The sequence below is a fragment of the Musca domestica genome, unplaced genomic scaffold (genome assembly GCF_030504385.1).
Source record: "Musca domestica strain aabys unplaced genomic scaffold, Musca_domestica.polishedcontigs.V.1.1 12, whole genome shotgun sequence".
Classification (NCBI taxonomy): Eukaryota; Metazoa; Arthropoda; class Insecta; order Diptera; family Muscidae; genus Musca; species Musca domestica.
This window is the reverse complement of record NW_026712155.1, coordinates 8,441,831-8,466,131: the sequence shown is the minus strand read 5'-3', so window position 1 is coordinate 8,466,131 and position 24,301 is coordinate 8,441,831. Positions and strand designations below refer to the sequence as shown.

The 24,301-nt window shown below is 35.6% G+C and overlaps 1 protein-coding gene across 4 annotated transcripts; it reads left to right on the top strand.

Moving 5' to 3' along the window:
- Window positions 1-1,167: 1,167 nt before the first annotated feature.
- Window positions 1,168-20,594, top strand: LOC101893453 (transmembrane protein 165). 4 transcript variants are annotated; one of them, XM_005191048.4, is made up of 6 exons: window positions 1,168-1,257; window positions 8,917-9,266; window positions 9,511-9,948; window positions 15,269-15,949; window positions 19,915-20,097; window positions 20,164-20,594. In XM_005191048.4, the coding sequence occupies exons 2-6, from the start codon at window positions 9,084-9,086 to the stop codon at window positions 20,341-20,343; spliced, it is 1,665 nt and encodes a 554-aa protein (XP_005191105.2). In that variant the 5' UTR covers window positions 1,168-1,257; window positions 8,917-9,083; the 3' UTR covers window positions 20,344-20,594. The 4 variants fall into 4 exon arrangements, with proteins under 4 accessions (XP_005191105.2, XP_058974153.1, XP_019895008.2 ...); XM_059118170.1 differs by lacking the exon at window positions 1,168-1,257 and adding an exon at window positions 1,312-1,377; XM_020039449.2 differs by lacking the exon at window positions 1,168-1,257 and adding an exon at window positions 2,529-2,734.
- The last annotated feature ends 3,707 nt before the right edge of the window (window positions 20,595-24,301 follow it).

Genomic DNA, 24,301 nt, shown 5'->3' with positions numbered 1-24,301 from the left:
AAGAGAACCAGATGCTTATTTCGGATTTTATGATCGTTTTGGTTATTCAAAACTTTGACCCTTTGTGGGGGAGGTACCACAAGAAATGGTACGATCTCTACCAACTTTATAACAGATCTTGTGTTGATAGAAATATTGGGATATGCCAAGTCTGAATGGAATTGGATATTAATTTCCCGTTTTATGAGCTTCATGGATATTCAAAATTTTGACCCTTGGTGGGGGAGGTACTTGATGGAGTGGACCGATATATTTCATCTTCATATTGTAATGTTTGTAATCAGACAGTCGGAGACTTACATCACATTTTATAAGGATTATAATTATTCAAAATTTTGACCATTTGAGGGGGAGGTACTTGATGGAGTGGACCGATATTGTCCATTTTCGCAACTGACATAGCACAAATATTAGGTTTCGCAAAGTTGGAGCAAAATCGGATTATCCTTTCTCTTTCTGTGCAGTAAATTATTTTCCTTGTAAATGTCGACCTTTTGTGGGGGAGGTACCATAAGGAGTGATCCGATATTGTCCATCTTCGAATTCGATCTAAGTTTGACAATAATATTACGATGTACCAAGTTTGGATCAAATCGGATCGCACGATAACTCTAAGGTAGTTATCGTGCGCACTATCCAGACAGACGGACATCGCTAGATCGGCTCCAAATGTCCTGAAACTTGTTTTTCAAAGAGGCCTAGGGTCTAAAACCGTTATTTCGATTAGGCACGTTTTGGTCGTATCAAATGATATATACCCTCTGTAGCCATATGACTGAGGGTATCATTATACACATATATGTGTAAATATGATTTATTTGTTTACTGATTACGCTTTCATTAATTTTTTCCCTAAATTTTTGTAAATATTTTGAGGGTTTTGGACCTCTTGATGACTTTAAATCATTTGTATGAAAAATTCTTACGTTTTTCTTCGAGTTATTAGTTACATTTCGAATAAGTAGTTACAAAAACCCAAACTGGATTCCTTTTAAATTGGAAACGAATGAATCCTTTCGATTGTCTTAAAAAACAGACCATAATCAATTTCCCTTCATTAAAACTACGTTACATTACTCGACTAATTGTGTATTATTTCCCTCTCTCGTGGCCCACCAAATGGTTACCAAACAACTACTCTCTCAGTAACCACCTTACAGATGAGTGAGCATAACAACAATTCACAATAGCAACACATTTGACGTTTATTAATTTGACCCTTTCAATTCACAATTTCATAAACACTTTGAGAGCAAAGTAAGTGGCAGTGTTTTTCGCAGAAAAAAGATAAAATCTTAAGAAAAAAAAACTAAAAAACAAATAATAGATATACAAGTATTTACATAAATAGTTTATAAGGCGCAATTACATTGATGAGTATCTAAAAAAATCAAAAGTTATTAAAATAATTTACAATGTGAACGAATTGTATGAAGTGTGACTATCAAATTGCAAAAGAATCGAATCAGTGTCAAGTACCCTCGTTCGCAATCAAATGAATGCCATTGCAAAATTGTTAATAATATTCTTGAACCAAAAAAGAAAATCGGCCATACTTTTTTCGAGTGTGTGGTTATGTTATTTTTGGCAAAAGATTTGTGGCCCAAAACAAAATTTCTTTGACGTCAGCATCTGTACCACGTCAAATGAAGCAAATGAAAGAATATGTTGGAATTATGTATGGCGGTGTACGGATCTATGCCGCTGTCTTTGGGTTCATTTTGAACTCCAAACGAGTGTTGTAAGGTTGTGTGTTAACAAATTCTTTCATCATTAGAAGAAAGAGAGCGAGCGGGAGAAAGAACAACAACAACGCAATAACAATTAACTTGTGTAAATTGCAAAATAACAATTACCTACCTATAGGAAATTGTAAGGGGCCAACAAATTTACAATGTATTTATTTGATGAAAAAAACACAATTTGCACATGTATGTATGTACATACAAACAAATATATTAATATATGTATATACTGTTTGAATTTATTAATAGAATCATTTGGATACATATATGTACGTACATTGTTTATAAATTTGCTTTCATTTGTTCACAGATGTTTTTCAAGAACAATTCTGTCACATATGCGTATGTGTGTGTGTACATTTGTGTCTGACTGTGTGGCGGGAATGGCCACTTTAATTTAACACCCAAAACAAGAAGTAAAAGTTCCAAGTCAATGAACGTTTTTTACTTAAGCAAAAGCTCCCCCGAAAATATATTGTATTTGTCTGGTGGCTTAATGTGATGAAAGGGTCAGGAGAGGTAGGGAAGTAGGAGTACCCTTTACACTCAATCGTATATGTCTGGCATGAAGTTTGACAACCTTCTCCTTTTTGTTACATTTCATTTTGTGCACCCTCCAACAAAAACAATTGCGTGTGGAGCTCACCAACTCTCTCTCTCTCCCTACATTCCAACTGATGGCAATGTGAGAAGAAAGTTATTCTCTTTGTTTGGAGAACAATAAATTACTGAGATAATTCTGTGTAAATAAAATAGCGGAAAAACATCTGTTATGCGGGGTCTTGTTTGACAAATAGCAGCATCAAATTGTCTGTCTGTCTGGTCAGGAAACAAAATCTTTCTTATCGTTCATCTCCGTCTGATGTCGTAGCCAGCATTTGGAGACATATATTGCATCTCAATTCTGTTAGCCTGCCCCCCTTAGTCCGCTGGGAATTTAATTCAAAAATTCGCATTAATTGAAAATAAGTACGCAGCCACATACATTGGTATGTATGGATGATTTTTTTTTCTTGTTCTCAATGTTTACGTCCATCAATTAGAAATCAGTTGACCCTGACTTGTTTCATTAAAGGCATTGTTGTGTTTCGGTTGTGGCTATGGTTGACTATACCAAAAAAAAAGTTAATAGAATTGTTGCCATTAATTCCATTGCGGTACTGTGGTGGAAAATTGTATAAGACCACTGTGATGAATGGATAACCAATAATGAAATTATGTAACAAGATTAACTTATGAAGGGAACTAGAAGTGCCAAAAGGTAAATGTACATTGAAGCCTGTAGAGTCACGATTTAAACACCAATAAAAATCTTCCTTCCAGAAATATTTGAATAGAGATAAACAGCTGGAAAGATTGAAGCAACTCCAACATAATGACCTACTGAAAACTCGCAGAGGGAACCACTGTCCCCGTGAGAAAATTAATTAGACGAAAACCAATTTCAGCCTCTGACTGGCGTGCTATAGTACGAAATTTCATAGAGGGTTAGATTTGTTGTCTAAAATGGCCTACTGTATACTTAAGGCAATCTTTCGCCATTGCGGAGTTGTCATTAACGTTATAAATTACAAACCCTTAGTAAACTCGCCATGTTAAGTTAAAATGCGAGCATATACCTTCTTTGATATCCACTTCGCTCGGAGACTTTTTGGTCCATTGTGCGAGGATTGAAAAAAAGTACTAGGAAAGAAATAATGAAGTGAAGGAAGTATTCTTGGCATGGTTGAGAAAAGCAATTCCCATGGCACACCACATGTCGAAGATTTACGTCTCCTCCTTATCTTCAGTTTCAATAAACCACGTCAGAGCCTCCATTAATCATTCCCACTTGGATGTCATGACCTCTACGTTGCAGTGGCCTGTTTTATATCCATTATAAGATTTAGATTAGGTTTCGTTAGGAATGCTAGGGACCCCTTTTTCGATTACAGGAAAGTATTGACCAGGTTGATTTGGAGAAAATGACAACTTTGTAAACTGCTAAAACTGCTGGACCCTAGAAAACATTTTTCTGCCATCGAGTGAATGGTACCGACATTTATGGGCATAACTACAGTACACAAAGAATAAATCAAAGCTAATCAAAAGCCTCATCATAATCTGCAAAAATGTTAAAACGATTTTTATACTCTCTGGCATATAGGGTATATATCATATCATTTGATACGGCCAAAAGTGTCTTATCGAAACAACGGTTTTAGACCCTAGGTCTCTTTGGACCAAATCCGTTTCAGGACATTTGGAGTCGATCTAGCGATGTCCTTCTTACTGTGTGTCTGGCTGGCTGGCTGGTGCGCACGATAAGTCTCGAAGGAACTATCCGATTTGATCCAAACTTGGTACATTGTAATATTATTGTCAAACATAGATTGAGATCGGATATGGGCAATATCGGTGCACTCCTTCTGGTACCACCCTCACAAAATATCAATTTTTTTTAAAGACAAAAATTTATTGAACAGGGAGGGAAAGCATAATCCGATTTTGCTCCAACGTTGCATGTCCTAATATTGGCATTACTTCTAGATCATCTGGGAGAATGGACAATATCGGTCCCCTCCATCAAGTACCTCCCCCACAAATAGTCAAAATTTGCAATAATTTTAACTCTATAAAATGCGATGTAAATGTCCGATTGTCTTCAAATTACACACATCACTATATTTTTATTAACTCAGAGTCTGGTGTGAAGATGGAATATAGCGGTCCACTCCTTCTGCTACCTCCTCTACAAAGGGTCAAAATTGTGAATATTTATGAAGCTCATAAAACACGAAATTAACACCCGATTCCATTCAGATTTGGCACATCTCAATATTTCTATCAATACAAGTTCTGCTACAAAGATGGTAGAGATCGACCATTCCTTCCAGTACCTCCCCCCTAAAAGGGTTCAAGATTTTGAAAAACAAAACGCTCTAAAGAACAAAATAAGCATCCAACTCTCTCCAATTTCACATATACAAACATTTTTGCTAACGAAAACCTCTCTCGCAAAGGCTCACAATTTCCAATACTTATATCTGTCATAACTTGCGAAACAAGTCAGCGATTCTTTACAACTTGCTATATCTAAATATTTCTCTCTACCAGAAACCTGAGATGAATATGAAATTTATCGAAATTTATGATTTCGCATAAAATTGGATAAAAATGTTCGATTTCCTTCAAATTTTGCACATGCCATTATTTTTAGCTGTATTAGATGAAGTATGACAATGGAATACTTCAGTCCGCTATATCCGTTACCTCAGGCATATTTTCACATTTTCCAAAAAATTGCATATATCTCATATAAAGTGCAGGAAGTAGTCTCTATAGTCCAAATCTGGCACGTTGTAAAATGTATAACAGTTTTAGGTCAAGATTGGCCAACTGCTTCGGAACCTCCCCCATAAAGAGTCAACGGTTTGAATAATCATTACTCAAGGCTGGGGGTATACATCTATCGGCCAAACCATTATTTTGTTGGTTTTTTTTAATTTATTCCATATTTTTTTAAGCAAGCTTTCAGAGAGACCAAATGGAATAAGTTCCAAATTCTTGAACTAGAAAACAAAACCTAACATTCCTACAGATTCCGTACAAATAAACCTAAGTTGCATGGAAATCCTTATTTACGTTAAATATTTACTTTTATTAATCGTCTTTCTTTCTATTATCACATAGATACCATTTAGGTTACAAGTATTTCTACCATACCAATGGCCATAAGACAGTTTACCCATACTTTCGTCACGCTATGCCATTACATGACAAAAGCTAAGGACCTTTGTTCGCAATGGCGCCGCCATGTTTCACAACATCTCTGACTTTCTGCGAAAAGAAATAAAGGCCGACAAAATTGCACGTAGACCAAAAATTTTATCAACATTTCTTTTTTTGCGCTCCTCGCAACAGAAATCAAGCGAGCGCCAAAAAAGTCAGGCAGCAAATACCCAAAGAGCAAGTGAACTGGCTGCCTAGCCAAACAAAACAATGACGCATTCCCCCCTTCGATTTGATTCGAGTCAATAAAAATTACTTTACTTTCGCTTTTGTTAGCCAGCCAGCCACAATGGGGTATTATAAAGATGGAGTAGAAGAGAAGGGGGTTTTTTTGGTTAGGGGGTTTATAATAACAAAAAAAACACGCAATATTAGAACCAATTTGCCATTCATTCTATTCCAACAATTCTAGCAAAGACAATTAACAGTTGTGATTGATAAAATAAGTTTTATTTCATTTCTTGTTCACAGTAACCGACTGACTGAAAAAAAGCACAACAACAAAATCAACAAAAAGAAAATATCAATGAAAAATATAACAACAACTAGAGTGTGTGAGTATTTGCAAATATCCACGCTATCAATCGCTGAAGAAAAAAAGTGTTTCATTTTTCTGTTCTAATCATAACCAATGGCAGTCAGTCCAATTGGGTATGCTGTTTCTTTAGACCATATCAGTAACATTTTCAAGTAGTCACGTCCATGCCAAATCACAAAAATCGATAAGATTGTGACGAAAATAGCCTTGCTGACAAGATTTTACAGCATAACATTTGAAATGTACGGGATTTGAACTTGAATGGTGATTTGTGTGGAATTTGATTTAGCAACAAATCATATCTGTGATGTAACTCAAGAGGCTGATATTGGGATTATCTTATAATCACTACAGATTCATTGGTATTGGTTTTTCAATCTTTTTTACGAACGTAACATTCATTTAATCAATCATCTCCTTAAATCTACTCAATAGGTTAGAAGGGTTCGGCAACCTGAGCTGCAATCTAAGGAAAAAGAAGTTCAATTCACGCCTTTTGAGGCTTTTGGAGAATTTCCTAAAATCTTCGATTCGCATAAGAGACAAATGCAGGAAATCAATTTTTGTCCTGTTTTGATGGAGGGCATAGGGTAAGAGGATAATAAATAAAGGATGAGATAAAAAACTGCAACAAAATCAAACGCCATAATTTTTACATTTTTTTTTAAATTTTATTGAATGAAAGCAAATATGTCGGAAATAGCATCAAATTTTAGAATAAGTTTAGATTTGTTCGAATTGGTCACTTTTGGCACGAATTATGGCCTTCAAACGGCCAATGAAACCGTCACACGCTGCCCAAATGTTGCTCTGCGGTATTTTGGCCCATTCCCAGCGAATCACTTGTTTGAGGTGATCGACACTTTGCTTCCTTTTTAGTGCAAACCATGCTTTCCAAAATACTCCAGACACAATAGTCTAACGGATTGGCATCCGGAGATTTTGGTGACCATTGTGCGCTGGAAATGAAGCGAGGAACCTCATTTTGTAATCATTCTTCCATTCTTGGGTGGCGCGTGCTGAGTGGGATGTTGCTGAGTCCTGTTGGAATGTCCAAGGTCTGCGACCAAAATGTTTGCGTGCCCAAGGCTTTAATGCGCCCTCCAAAATATTTTCGCGATAATATTCGGCATTTATTCTGATGCCACGGTCGATTAATACGAGCGGAGAGCGACCATCGGCTGTTATGGCGGGCCACACCATCGCCATGGCCGGCGCTTGAGTTCTGGTGGCCAACCGAAAGTGTACATTTTCAGCTGACCTCTTTGGCAAGTAAACACGATTTACAAATTGCTAGACAACGAAGGTTTTCTCATCGGAGAAAACCAAATTCGGCAGTTCACCACTTTCGGCCAAGCGAAGTAACCCTTTAGCTCATTCAAGTTCTTGCACTTTTTGGAATTTCAATGGCTTTACCCTGAGATCATTTTTCAAGTTTTATTCACATTTAAAAGGTAGAGTGCTCTAACGATAGCCACTTGTGGTTTCCAGCCAAATATAAAGAAATCACACTATCACGCTGGACTTCCATCACGAATAACTTTTTTTTTTGGAAAATTCTCACCAAAATGCATTTGTACGCTTGTAAAAAATTTTATGAAATGTCTGTCACTGGAATAATTTTAACATCTGTCGGACGAGTGGCTTAGAAATGACAGCAGTCTGAAGTTGGTTGCAGTTTTTTCAGCTCACCCTGTATATTGGTACGTGCTTACACGTGATTTCAACAGATAGACGTGGCTAGATTGCACGCTGGTAGCAGTTATATACATTACGGGGCCTCCAACAAATATTTTGAGGTAAAGATCAGCTTGAATGATGCCTACACAATTCGTAGATTCCTCACATATAGACTGCTAAACATGCAGACATCCATATTGGGAATTCGAATATCAAATCAAGTTCATTTCTCTTACAGATCTGACATTTCGATTGAGACCTAATAGGAGACATGTAATCTCTATCAGATATCTACATCAGAAGAAACATCTTCCGCATTTTTTATTTTTAGCGAGATTATGTTAAATTATTTTTTGGAGGAGTTGCAGAACTTTTCTACTTTTAATGGTACTAAAAAGTACAGACTTTTTTTTGGGCATTTATTTCCGTTGTCTTATTTGACACAGGCATATCCAAAGCCAACCGTTATATGACTCACTCTAATTTTTACGATATATGGATGATTAGTTAACCTCAGTATAACACAAATAAAATGGAAGAGTTAAAAGGATTACAGTAAGGATTTTTCTCCAGACTTAAGCAAACACCGTAAGGATCTTTCATCAAAAATTTGTCTACTTCCAAGACCCTTTATTCAATTTTGAGTTTTCGATGACACCAGCTCATATTTTTATTAGTCTTGGAAAATATCCTGAGCACATCATGATTTTAGTGGCAATGCTATAAATAATAGTAATAACAAAATAATGAATTTGATTCAATTCGCTTATCATTATTAAGGAAATAAACGGGAATATATAAATGGTTATCGGAAATTAATGAATGGCATCTAATATACTTGTACACGCGATAGGTGATCAATGAAATTTGTTGGGTACCCAAAAATAAAACAAAAACAAAAAATAAACACCTCACACACTTTTCATTTGTTCTTCTTTCTGGGGGCTTATCATCATTTGAAATGGTAGAAATGGGGGATGGGGGAGCCGAATGTTAAACAATTACAATGCAATGATGTATCTTATCTAGAGCCCCCCTCAAAATCAACACAAAATCTAGAGGGTATTGTGTTGATAATGTTTACCTTTAAGTCGCCAGATAGCCGGTTGAAAGCTGCAGCAGCAGAGGCGAACTGAATAAAATGCTGATACTATTAATTGTGGTTTTCTCTTGCGTTTTCAGAACTCAAAGTGAAACAACGTTGTTTAGAGTACAGCGGCAATTACCTATCATCTTCCTCCTCCTTGGAATATAACCCCCCCAAAATAACTTGTTTGTTATTACTACACCAACGACGGAATTTACCACGGAAATAATATCGCAACACCTCCTCCGCCGCAACAGTAAATATGTCACAGAATCAGTCGTATTTTTGGCAAACCACCAGACACAATGTCTACCTGAAGCGTTCGGCCAAATTGCATATGTTATTGGCCTTAATGGCGGTGCTGACGTTCTCCACCATATGCGTGGCAGAGATCGATGCAGCCAAGAACAATGATGACCCGGCATTGGAAATGGGCATAGCCACGGTAGGTTAAAAACTATGGCGGAATATTTGATAAAAGAAAAAAACTCAACAGGTTTACTTCATATCTTTGTTGGCCTCAAAAAAGATAAGAGCATTGTTTACTTTTTTTGGTCGTTGTTGCGGGATGTCCCAACCAAAGCAAATGAGTTCTGCTTATTTTCTTTTATCAAATAATAAATATGAAATTTACTGTTATTATTTTATTATTATAATACCCTATCTCTGTCTCCCTCACTCCATTGCAGAAAGTTTCCAACGATGAGGCGATATTTGTTAAAGATGAACAATTCGACATTGGCAATGATTTACCCGCATCCGATCCCACAAAGGAACCCAAGGCCCAGGCCGGTTTTCTCGATGCTTTCACAGCATCGATCTCTGTAATTCTATTTACAGAGCTAGGAGATAAGACTTTTTTCATTGCAGCCATAATGGCTATGCGTCACCCACGTTTGGTTGTCTTCACTGGTGCCATTACGGCCTTGGCCCTCATGACAGTCCTATCGGTGGTGTTTGGCGTGGCTGCAACAATTATTCCTAAGGTTTATACATATTACATTTCAACAGCATTGTTTGCCCTTTTCGGCTTGAAAATGATCTACGAGGGTTACTTCATGAAGGACACGGATGCCCAAGAGGAATTGGAAGAAGTCCAAGCGGATTTGCGTAAACGTGAAGATGAGGTAAGTTTGTTAAAGGTACTCCAATTTGCAACAAAAACAAAAAAAAAAGAAAAACCCTCCACAATTTTTACAAAAAAGGCAGAGCATCACACAAACTGATGCCGGCTTTTTTTCTGGTTGTTAAGGTTGTAGTTAGCCTAGCAAAGCATGTGCAGTACACACACCACACAATCCTTTTTTTTTAAATGCCAAACACACACACCCATATGTATTTCCTGTAGCTTTCCTTGGAACAATTGTTTGTAGTTGTAAATATTTAATTTTGGTCTATTACTACTTTTTGTTTATTTTTATTTCTTTAGAAAAAAAAAACTAATCCATCTATATTTCTTTTAACAACAAATTAACATTTTTACCAAAAATCACAGCTGTAAAAAAATTGAAATTAACAAATCAAGGCAAATTGACTGCTGCAAATCGTTGGATTCTTACTAATCAACTAATGTGGGAAATTGTTTTCCCCAGCCTTACCCAATGACAATATTCTGTGTTCTCACCACCGTCACTACATTTTAAATTTCCATTCCAAAACAGTTTTGTTTTTTTTTTCTAATCCTATTTCTCCTCTGACCTAATCCTTATCTTATCTTAAAGAAAATTCCTAACCATGCTCATAATGCATGCCATATTTTTGGGTCTATAAATAACTAATTTGAATATGCTTCGAATGCTTGAGTATAAACAATTTGGCAGTGGCGTATCTTCCGGTTAAGGGTTTAATATCATTACACAAGATTACACATTATAAAGAAATTAAGGATTTTTTAGGTTAGGATTTTGATTTTGGGATTGATTTGCGATTTGGGGTTAACGTTAAAATTATGATTGAAAATTAAACGTTTAAAAAATATAAAGATTGTGTATATTATGGTTCTAATATATTGTTCCCTGAGCCCTGCAACATAACCAGTTTTTTGCATATATGTAATCTCAATACATAGGTCCTATTGTAAAAACGGATAAAGGTCTCAATGTCTTCTATAAGTACACAGTTTTTACTTGGATTTGAAAATGTCTAAATAGTAAAAACATCTTCGGACAATTTTTGTATGGATAGGAGAGTATACCGAAGGTTCCTGCACAGAGGAAACCTCTGTGAGATTTGTATTTATGAAACATCTTACAACATACCCACGTCTTCTAACTATATGGGTCTTCCATTGATAATAGATCTTCTGGGGGGCTTCTACATATAAACGGTTTTAATTTTTATATAGATTATAGATTATATTTAACATAATACTCGGAAATTGTTTATTTTTAGAAGACTCTATTCAAGGAAAACCACTATAACATGCTATATATGAACGTCTTATATTCCAACTATAAATGACTTCTTAAAGGTATTTTAATTAAAGTAGGTCTTCTAGGTATTTTTATCATCAAAATCAAATCTTTTGGTTATAGGAACCCCAGAGAAGGTCTTTTACCTTCACCCTCTTTGTAACTAAAGCGGCCAAAGGTATTCGTTCTATAGATTTCTGGCAGGCGAGTCATTTTAGTGTCTTTTGTACAAACTTTGCTTTTTAGAGGTGTTTTATATACGGAAGACCTCTAACCTCTGCTAGGTGGTGTCTTTCGTATGAATTTAATCTAATCTAGACCTGCGAATCTTCTATTTAAACAAGTTATTTTAACAATAAAAGTTCTTCATCTATAAAGTATTCTGAGGGTAAAAAAGGGGGTTCTAACTACACGAGTCGGGTTACATTAATCTTTGAAGGTATACTGTGTTGAAATGACCTAAATGAGACCTTTTTATATTGTAAAGATTCTTGAGGTCTTTTACAGGAAGTTATTCTTGACCTCTTTCAGTGTTGGAAAACCTCATAGTGGACTTCTGCAGATTATATACATATTGATTTCTTCAATACGTAGATATTTTAGAGAGCCTAGAGATAGAAGCTTCTTAGGCTGGATATACTTCTTTCTAGTAGTCTTTCATCAATAACTAATCGTTTTGGGATGCTTTTATATTTTAAAGACATTCTAGTCTTCTTCTTAAGACAGACAAAATCTTAAAGAACCTCTATAGATAGAAAACTTCATCTATAAATAAATTAGTTTATGTTTTTGGATAATAAGTTTCCTAAAAGCCTTCTATATGCTGGTTAAAGATCTTTTAGAGCTCGTTCTTATTTGGGAGACCTTTTGAGAGACTTTAATAGAAATATGAGATCCAAGAGGCCTTCTATAGAGAGTTTTGCCCACCTAGATCTCCAATATCTCCTCTCGGTTAGATCTTTCTCGGTCAAGTTTCCCCTCACAAAAATGTCAACCAAATCTTCCAAGTCTAAAATTGTCTGCTCATGTAGAGCATACCTTCCTGATCTCTTAGTCGGTAAAAAAAACTCCTAGCGGCACATAATAAGACGTAGATTTTAATCTTGATATCTCTATAATCGATATGTAACCTATGTCCCTAGTTAGAAAATACCTCCGTGTTAGCACCTCTAACAATAAAAACCAGAGTAAAGAAATTGCTTTTAGCAAACCTATAGATGTTGATGGGATCTACGCAACTTCATCGAATGAAGCAGCTGACATAATATATTATTGGTGTTTTGAAAGTCTCATAAACTAAATAAGTCATTTCAAACTAACTCAGTCACTTCATTCGACACTGGGACCCATCAAAGCTCAAAAAAATCACGTATTTTAAAAAAGGTTTTGTTTTTTGCAATCAAAAATTGTTCTCGATTTGGTGGCACTTGAGATGGTAGCGGTAAGGACCGCCTCCTGCCTATCGACATATATAGTAACTGGTACTGTTATGCTGTTAAACAATAGCATTTCGTCTGTCGTCCGTTTAAAAATGCTGCAACTTTCATTAATTATATATGAGCATCTTGTTGGAGTGGGGGCAAAATACGCATCCAATCCAATCTGATGTACATAGCCAGACCGAGGGCATGCATTCACAAATTTGATCACTTTCACCTAAGATGTTCCGACTTCTGGATATATCCAAGATTCGTGCATGCTACTTTAAACTAAACCAAAGATTCAATGGCTGGAAGTGAAGCATCCTTTTGCAAGTAATGTCGCGGCACTTTACACTTTGGTTAGTTTGGACATAAGCGATATGGACTGGCATCGCATTTTCCGACACCTTGTTTGATAAAGTCTCATTTATAGCAAACATCTTTTAAAAATATTTGAATTCTGTATCCACTAATTGACCTTTTTATGGCCGAAGTACTACTAATAGCTAGGTATAATGAACATGAAATTCTATATCTGTCCTGACAATGGATAAAATAACTTTTCTTATAGAAGATTTTCGATTTTGATCATTTTTTCAGTAGTAAGTACAAACCTATGAACTGTAGATCCAAGTTTTTCCCTGACTATGAGCAAAAATATAAACAAGAAATTCTGAATCGAATATGCATGTTCTGAGACCTTGTTTGATAAAGTGTCATTTATAGCAAACCTTTTTTCAGCTATCGTTAATAGTATATCTTTCAAAAATATTTGAATTCTGGATATGGTTGAGGTACTTCTTCTAGCTAGGTAAAATGAAAATTAAATTCTATATCTGTCCTGACAATGGATAAAGTAACCCCTCTTGCTAGAAATTATGGACAGAATATTTTCGATTTTGTTCACCTTTTCATTGGTTTCCTTGACAAGAAAATATTTTGCATATCCCTTTTAGGGTTGATTTGACCCCTATCTCGACCTCTCTATCAGAAAATTACAACACGTGTTGACGAAAAAAAAAACTAACAAAACAAGCAAAAAATAAAATGAATAGCTTAGGATAGGTTAGATCACTTCACGGAAATTTGGAATTCCTAGCTAGAAGAGCCTTAGATTTCAGACCTGACATATCCATGGATAAAATAAGTCTTCTTGCCAGGAAATATGGACTGAAGACTCTACATTTTGACCTCCTTTCGGTAACTTTCCTCACAAGAAAATATATTGCATATTCACCTTTGGATTCGTCTAGCAACAATTTTAGACCATTTACCCTTATCTCGGTCTTTCTATGAGTAAATTACATATCTTGGCAGGACATCTTAAACTGCAGATGCACTTATTAACCTTTTCATGCGTAACGATATGAATAATGGATATTTATATAGTCTCAATGTAATATTAAGGACATACATTCAGATCGGCAGTATTTCACTTTGAATTTTCGACTTATACCTTCTGGGTAGGTTTTAGCTTTCTCTCTCTTTCTTCCCCATAGTTTTTTTTTAATGTTAACCTAATATACACAATCAAACTACAAAACAAGTAAATAACTCAGGATATCTTAGGTCACTTTATGGAAGTTTAGAAAAGATTTCCTATCAAAAGAAACAAAATCAAAAGAACGCTGGTTTCAAGAGACGCCAATTAAAATCGAAGTAGAACGTAATTAACCGGAATGTTTTCATTTTTGCTGCTCAAAAAGTAAAAAAGGAAGAAAATACTATCCTTACAACATTTCTCTCCCTTCCTGCTGTACATCTTTTGCTGCATTATCCTATACTCTCTTTCTGCTCCCACAACTATTCCTATTCCTTCCTCTGCGGTATTTTTGCAGCGCACATTTGTATCTAAAACGACATAAACAAAAAAGCCTATGTTAAAATCTTCTTGTGTTTGGATCACCGATGATTAAAAGAAACCCCACATTATCATCTTATTTCCTAAACTTACAACAAATAAAAAACAACAACAATAAATCTAATGTGACGATTTTGTTTCGATTCAGTCTACTATTTGTGTGCGAATCGTTTTAATGCGATTTTTTTTATTTTGTTATTTTCTTTTTTCCATTGAAACTCTTCTTCTACTACTGCTACTACTTCTACCACTACTTCTACTGTCGAACTAAAAATGAATGTGTGGTTGGTTGGTTGTTCGATGGGGTCCGATTATCTCTACTCCCGCACCCCAACTTCATCAAAATGATGTTTGTTGTGAAAACCAAAAATTGGAATATTGCAACAAATTATCCTGCACAATCCTTGATTATCCCATTACAAAAAATCAAATGTGTGACATCATCATATCCCAAAAACTACAACAAATTGTATTGCTACACTGACTGCTGGCTGTGCTGCTATCAACAACTTTATCATCATCATCATCACAACCTGCACTTGACCACCCCACCCACCTACTACAAAATTTCTTAACAACAACAATAATTGATGTGTACCTCTCCTCCTTCCTCCCTCGCTCGCTCTCTCTCCAATGTAATTGGCAAATCCACCCAACCCCACCGCCCATTCATTTGCTGGACTCGGGAATGGGATTGTGGTGTTTGGACTCGGGAATGGGATTGTGGTGTAAAATGCTATGCTGCTGCTTTCAGTTCCTGCGCACCAAACGTGGCAGCGACAGTGAAGCCAAACGCAAAAACAGCAATTCAGACAAGGAAGATAACGATGTGGAACGCGGCGCTGGCGCCTCCTCAACCACAACCACCAAGACGTCTGCTGCTGCTGTTCTATCCACTGCCAAGAACCCCGAAATGCAACACCGTCAACGCAAACAACTTTCATCGAATCACTCAACTAGCATTACAAGCAATGGCTGTGATCAACCGAACAAAGATGCCGACAATGATAATGACGCTGATGGCGATAGTGGCGAAGCTGATGCCTTCCTCAAGGGCAACGATGAACACATCAAAATGTCCACTTTCCACAGCAGCCCCGCCTTGTCGGCATCCGCCTTATCCAATCAAACGAATCAAACCAATTGTGATGATACCTCTAGTATTAATAAGCTTAGATTTAATGGAACTCAGAGTAATGGTGGTACACCGCATAAGGGTGGCAGTGGAGCCGATGTGCTGGTTCATTCAAGCTCCGCCATGGCCAATATGAACAAATCTTCGTCCTCGAACAAATTGAATGGCGGCCCGATACTTAACAACAACAACAACGCCACCACCATCCTCAACTCGAACAATAATAGTCTCGATAATCTGAATGGCACTGCTGGTCAGTCCAATGGCGATTTGAATCAATTTGGCGGAAGCAAGAAACGGGTTAGCGTCTTAGTTATTTAAGGCGTTTGTTTTGTTCATTATTATATTCGATTTTTTTCCTTCGTTACAAGAACATTTCTGTATTTTTTTTTCTTTCTTTCTTTCTTTTGTTTTGTAAATACCATCATCAACAACACATCACTTCATAATAATTCCACGAATTCACAAAAAAAACAAGTCATTGTGCATTATTTTACTGCCTTTGGGTTCAGTTTTAAGTTTTATCAACTGCCACACTGCATTCAACCAACTATACAATCCCATCCATCCATCAATCCACCCACCCAACCATCCATCCATCTACTGTATGCCTTCTCGTTCGGTTCTTGCCATCACTACTAACCAGCCACAAGTCATATTTCTTTGCATTGTTTTTTTTTAATTTAATCAAAGCATTGACATAACATTAAAGGGTCGCGGGTCTGTTTTTTTCTTTAATATCTTTATATATAGAGTACAAAACATGCCTTTGTATTTCTAAAATGTGTGTATGTCCATGTTGGCTACTTATTAGTTCAATTTATTATATTGTTTAACTAATCAAATAATTTTTAAAATTCCTTTACCAGATTCCTATAATCCTCGAATATCCTCTTTTAGTATAAAATGTTATTTAAAAAGGAAGAATAGTTAGTCCCTTATCCATACTGCATCAATTTTCCAGAAAAGCAGCAAATTATGGAATCGTTGGGAATCTTTATCGAGAAAATGTTTTAATTTTGTTAATAATTCCATGAAAATTGGTACATTTTCCACCAAAAATTAGATTATCAGCTATTGAGAAAATCATTTAAACAAGCGACATTTTGAACCGATAATTGTTTTAACAATTTGTATATATGAAATAATCATTTTAATTTTCTCTCCTCTACTTCTACTCTCGCCTTTCAGGTTTAATGAATTCGGCATTGAACACGTTGAGCGTCCTCGGCATAAAATATTTGTCCTAGCCTATATTATCTTTAATGATTGGATCAACACCATTTCACATCGATGAATCAAGGATTCAAGGAGGAATTGATCCTTCTTTTGACAGAAGGAATTCATGGGAGTCCGTGGCATCGGCTTCAACGTCCTCATTGTCTTTTAGTTACTTTTCTCCCATTCTCGCTATTCTGACTTGAAGAATACTGTAAAACAAATAGAACGCTCTAACCTTGGACTGGTTTATCAAAGCTTATCCAAACCAATCTTATTTTTTCACAAACAATGCCAGTTTCTGGAGGCTGAATATATGTGTCACTCTTGCGATGACTGCCATTTTATGTGGTTGTGGAATGTGCCTCCTATTTCTATTCTCCTTTTTATGGAAAACTTCCCATTTCCTTGCAAACAATGTCTTGTTGTCTAGGCCCAAGGTCGACCGCACTCTTTTTCGAAGACGCAATTTTTGTTTTGTTGACAAAAAAAAGATTATGGTGTTAAATAACGTCATTGGGACCTCAATTATTGACGGCGAGGCTAAGAACTCTCAGCCAGTCCCCTACAATATAAAATATTTTTTTTTATCTTAACCTCTCTCTTTTTAGAAGGTTATCCAAGAATCGTCTGTCTCATCCTTTTTTGAAAACAGTATTTTGACGAATTTTCCCTTACATAACGCCTTAGCGTTATCCCCTAGATAACGCCTTAGCCATTACGTTTTTCGAGAGCCTAGTCTTGATAGCTATGCAAAATTCCTTTCCATTTGACTGGTTCATTTTAAAAACTATTCAAAAGCAAACAATAGTGTCAGCTACTTTCTTGGGGACTTTAACTCCTGATAGTGAAGCACTTCGACCATTAGAAAGTCCCTTTTTATAATCGTAGTTCCTTAAATCACTTCCTTCAATAAAGTCATCCAAAAATCAGCGGTTCCATTCTCCTCAGACATCTCTTCGGCATCCACCGAAACTAGTTAACGCCTTAGTCTATCTTCAACTTCATTAGGGTCTTCTCTACCTGGCTGGCAAATTGGCAGCTTATGTTTGAAAATCTCACATGGAGAGACTTAACTAGATTCTTGAGAACCTCGATTCACAGTTAGTCCTCTTCAACTTTGGAGATGCTAAATTTTAAATAACTAATCCATTTATAAGGACCTCCTTAAGGCCTTCTCTGGGTGGTTATGTGTAATTTAGCATCAGTCAGCTCCATTTAAACTTAGTGCTTTAATTTGAAAAACTAGCTTCTTGAGAACTTCGAATACTATGAAGATGCCATATTCATTATCAGACATTCTTAAGGGGGGTTCAAAAATGCATTGTCTATTTCTCTTCTACAAAGAAAGTAGCCTTGTTGATGAATGTCCCATTTCTCACAATTTTTAACCAGACATTTTCCCAAGTCGAGACTACGATGTCAATTAACTTCTTTGAAAATTCGTCTCTGCTTTTTAGAAGATTGTCTAAAATCGATTCCATCCAAAGACCGTGGAGTTTTCACGTTTGTAAAGGTCCCATTTCCTGTACTTAATGGAAGGCTCTTTTTTGCAGGTTTGATAATGTTTTGCCCTTCTAGAGGTTTAATCTAATCCCTTTCCTGCTTCTAAGGAAATGGACGGAATATTTAGATTCTCATTTGGATCGTTTTGTTGGTTCTCCAAAGAATTTTGTGGTACAACTTGCCTTCTTTGAATTCTGGCTTTTCATTCATTCCACTTTCGAAAAATGTATCTTAGGTCGGTTTTGCCTGTTTGTGTTTCTAGTTCATCCTGATCAGAATTCTTCAGCAAATTCATATTTGCTTACCCTTTTCCAACATCTTGGACTTTTCCATGACGGACTTAAGCAACGAAAATAAAATCTATTTTGGAATCTTAGAATACTTGATGAGTAGAGAGGTGTTTTAAGACTAAAATTGTTTTTTTTTTTACTGAGTACGAGTTTTAGCCCTCGCCTATATTTGAATTATGGTTCCAAATTAAAAACCCCCTATGATTCTCAAACTCCTATTTATTCAAGTTTTGTAGAAGATTTGGGCTCTCAATCGTTAGAGGATTACTAAGCTTTACTCTCAGCAGATCAATGATACCTGGTTCGAGATTATTTAAAACAAAAATTGTAAGTTTTTACTCTACAGTCGGTCTGCATAGAGAATAATTTTAGTTTTAGGAAATTTTTTACCAGCGGAGAATACTTGAATCATTAACAACTAATATTTTTGTACTTACGTAGATGGTTTAGGTTCTGGCTTTACGTCATGCAGGATTTTTTCTCACCTAGATGTTTTTAGTTTAGAATGTGCTATTCATTTTGGTTTTATTTGTTCCTTTGTTTTCTTAGCCAACTTTGTCATAAAAAGGATGGAATTGATTTGAATGAGGCTCGGTAGTGTTCCATTTGAAATAGATTCTAGGCCTAAGGTGAGCACATGAGACCTTAAGTGAGCACATTTTAGTTTTAGATTAGCCTCCCTTATCACGTTTTTTATAGACCATATTCCATATCCAGTCTTTGCTTTATAATTAGTTTGGGACACAACTTTGACATTTAAATATTGTAGAAAAATATATGGTGTCTTTCCATGTAATCCAGGAATAAATTTCAGGATTCTTCTGCAAAAAATAGAAAAGAATAATTGAAAATAATTAAATTGGAAAAATATTCATAAATGTATCAAAAAGTTTGATAACAACATACCAACAAAAATTTAAAAAGGAAAAACTTGGATTCTATTTTACAGCTCTGATTTAGTTCAAAAAAATCATCCATACACCCATCCTACCACACCCAATCATTCACACTCACCCAAATCACCCACAATTTTACATAAAAATGTTTATATATATTTTTTTCATTTTTTATAATTTTTTGTAAATAATTTAAATTTTTTTTCTCGTTTCATTATTTGTGTGTTAATATTTTTCTTTATTTCAATCCTCCACCATCTTCTTTTTTGTCTTACAAAACATTATTAGTTCTTTCACTCCCATACTGCTGCTTGTATTAAAAATTAATGTAAATTTTTACATGTCTCTTTTATAGCTGGAACGTGATGTTTCTGCCAACCTAATACAGGATCCAGAAAGTGGAGTAGTACGTAAGAATACAAAGAAATCGGCAGCATATTTGACGACACGCGTTTTGATGCAAGCTTTTACAATGACCTTCCTGGCTGAATGGGGTGATCGTTCTCAATTGACCACCATTATTTTGGCCACAACTAAGGTAAGTGGTTAAGAAAAATATCAATTTCAAGAAACATTAATTTTTATATCTTCTTTTTTTTTACAGGACGTCTATGGTGTTATTACCGGTGGCATTATTGGCCACTCCATTTGCACCGGTCTGGCTGTGATTGGTGGCCGCATGGTGGCTGCCAAAATTTCTGTGCGCACGGTTACCATTGTTGGTGGTATTGTGTTCCTTGGCTTTGCATTATATGCTCTTATAGTTAGACCAGATGATATATAAACCTTTGGTGGACCTCCTAGCTCCAAAATTCTGAAACAAAACAACAACAACACTTACTAAATGGACACTTGTATATTTTTGTTTACTTTTTTTTTTGTAATGACGATGATCGCCAATCCAATTATCCATAGGGTTTATATTTACCTGTTTAGAAGAATTATGTATACAGTAATTATTATTAACTATTATTATTTTTTACTAACACACAAAAGAATATGTATTTTTGTTTTCAAGATAAAAAATACGCAGAAGAACTTTTAACGACAAAATGTTAAATTATTTATGTATGTTTTTTTTGTAAAGAAAAGAAACAAATTGGAAGAAAATGTACATCAGGAAAAGAAGCAAAATTTATATAAACGAAGAAAAACTCCAAAGAGTAATTAAAAGTTATAAAGGTATTCCTTCAAGGAACCACCACAGATGTACTCTCCTCCATTCAATTTTCTTTTCCCTCGATGTTGAAAAAAAAACATAATCTAATTGTAAATGTTTAACACAAGAAAATATTGAAGAAAAAAATGTCAATCACTGTGATATTACCCAAAAATATATGCAAATTGGCATTCACAAAGAAAGATAATGAAATGAAGAAGAAGAAAAATTAAAAATAAAATTGAAACAAAATATTGAATAACAGAAAAAAATTAAATGCATTGTGTTGTTGTTCTTCTATCTCAGCACTTGTGATGGTGTTCCAGTGACATTTAACCTTGTGATTTTTATTTGAGTTTGTATGTCTTGTATTTTACTAAGTGACATACTGCGATGACGAATTTGTTTTCTTCTTCTTTCTTATCAGCATCTCCTTTTGCAAAAAACCAACGTATTTTAAATAAATTTTGTGACTCACACAGAAGTTCGCCATTATATGTTAATTCAAGCGATAGTATTTTTATGTACTGTAAATTCCCAATGTGGTATTTGTTAAGGATAATACGAATTGTATATTTTCGGTCAAATTGATTTCATAGGTATGTTTCGGCTCTATTTTTTCAGTACCAAAAATTCCGGCTTATATATATATTTTTGGAGTGACTAATATGGAAGATTGTTAAGAGGCCTGTATATTCCTGTGGTATATTGACTGATATGTTAATATGATACATTTTTATACCCTCCACCATAATATGGAGGGTATAGCCAGTTTGCCATTTCGCTTGTGACACCTCGAAATATACAGTTTAGACCCCACAAAATACATATATTCTTGATCGGCATAAAATTTTATGTCAATTTAACTCAAATGTGTATTTTGTCTGCAGGACTTCCGGTATTGAAAATGGTCTATATTGGTTCACGTTTAGGTATAGCTCCCATATAACTGTAACTCTCCGTATTAGGTATTTTGATGATAATAGCGATATAGTTCATTGGAATTGCTTCAAATTTCGTAATAAAAGTCCGTAATGGGTAATGCAACCAGTGACAGAAAATTGCCTATGCAGGTCCAGGTCTTCGCATAGCCCCCCACATATCGGTACCTCCCTATATTCGGCATTTTGATGATTTTAGTTACATTATTCATCGGAATGTTTTCAAATTTTGTATTTGATTTCCCAACGGGAACTACAGCCTGTGACATATGCAGGTCCAAATCTTCGTATAGCACCCGTAAAACGGTACCTCCCTTTATTCGGTATTTTGATAATTTTATCTACATTATTCACAGGAATTGTTTCAAATTTCGTATTTGGAGTTTCTAATAGGTACCAAAGACGGTGACAGACAATTTTCTATGCACTTCCAGGTCTTCGTATAGCCCGCATATATCGGTTCCTCTCCATTATTCGGTATTTTGATGTTTTTGAGACATTATCCACCAGAATTGTTTGAATACTCTAATGGCTTATGTCAAAAATTGCCTATGAATATCCACGTTTTTGTGTGAACCCCAATATAACGGAAACTCCCTACATTCTGTATTCTTAAGATTTTGAAAGAATTGTTAATGGATTTTTTTTTAATATCCAAATTTGTTCCAAATGATGGAGGGTATTCAAAGTCCAGCCTCGCCGAACGTACTGCTCATTAACTTGGTAAGGCCAAAGAATTATCGATGTTAAGAACCAGGATTCATAAAATTATCCAGGGTAATCAAAAGATAATGCACAAAAATTAATGTGTGGAAGTGTAGGAATATTCGCCAACTAAATCGTTGTTGGTTCACCGTGAAGCTTCAATGATAGTTTAGAAAAGTGAGGAATAAGTCCCTCTAGCCCAAAGTGTTGAAGAAAACCCAGCTTTATCCCCTTCTTGGTCATCGTTTGACATTACATTTGTCATTTTTATACTCTTTCAAATATTTGTTTAGATCCTAGGTCTTTTTGAACAAAATCCATTTCAGGACATGTAAGAGTCGATCTAGGGGTTTCCGCCTGTCTGGGTAATGCGCACAATAACTCTCGAAGGGAATATCCAATTTGATTCCAAAGTTGGTGCATCGTAATATTTTTATCAAACATAGATCGACTTCGGAGATGGGCATTATCGGCCCAATCCCATTGGTACCTCCCCCACAAAACGTCAAAGTTTTCGCAGAAAAATATGTATTTTATAGACCAAGAAAAGATCATCCAAATTTTTTAAATCTGTTTTTTGATCAATGCTAAATTGTTGTGAAAATGGCCATTATGGGCAATATCCTCCAACTCCTTCTAGTACCTCTCCCCACAGGGAGTCAAATGTTTGAATAAACCCAAAGCTTATGAAATGTGAAGGAAGATTCCGATTATCTTTATATTTTCAATATCCCAATATTTTTACCAACTCCATATCCTGTATGAAGGTGGGATGGATCGGGCTACTCCTTCTAGAACCTGCCCCTACAACGGGTCAAAATTTTGAATAACCATGAAAATCACAAAAAGCAAAATAAGTATCGGTTTTCTTTTCAAACTCGGCACATCCCAATATTTCTATCAACACAAGATCTGGTGTGAAGATGATATAGATCGGTCCACTCCTTCTTCTACCTGCTTCATAAAGGGGTCAAAAATTTAAATAACAAAAACGCTCACAACATGCGGAAAGAGCATACGATTCATTTCAAATTCGGCAGATCCCAAAATTTTTTTAATACAGAATCTGATGTCAGGATGCAATATATCGGACCACTCTCTCTGGTACCTCCCCTATTAAGCGTCAAAACTGTGAATAACTATAAAGTTCATAAAATGCGGAATAACCATCCGATTCCTTTGAATCTCAACACATCTTAATTTTTATACCAACACAAGAGTTGGTGTGAAAACGGAAGACATCGGTCCTCTCCTTCTGGTACCTCCCACACAGGGAGACAATAATTTTTAATTACCAAAAACCCTCATAAAATGCGGAATTAGCATCCAATTTTTCTCAAACTCGGCAAATCTTAATATTTATATTACCACACGATCTGGTATGAAGACGATATAGATCAATCCGCTCTTACTGGTACCTCCCCCACAAAGGGGTCAAAAGTTTTAATTACCAAAAAACGCTCATAAAATGCGGCAGATCAAAATCAATTCTTTCCAAATTCGGCAGATCCCAATAATTTTTCTAATAAAAACTCTGGTGTCAAGATAGGATATATATGAGATAACTCCTTCTAGTACCTCCCCCACGAAGGTGTTAACTTTTTTAATTATCAAAACGCTCATATATTGCGAAATTAGCATCCATTTTCTTTCAAACATCCGGCACATCCCAACATTTCTATCGAAGCAAGATCTGGTGTGAAGATGGAATATATCGGTCTACGTCTTCTGGTCCCTCCCACCCACAAAGGGTCAACAATTTGAATTAACAAATCGCACATAAACTACGAAAAAGCATCCGATTCATTTCAAAATCGGCACATCCCAAGATTTCTATCAACACAAGTTTTGGGGTTAAAATGGTAGATACAGGTCCACCTCTTTTTTACCTCCCCCACAAAGGAGTCAAAAATTGTAATTAACGAAAAGTCTCATCA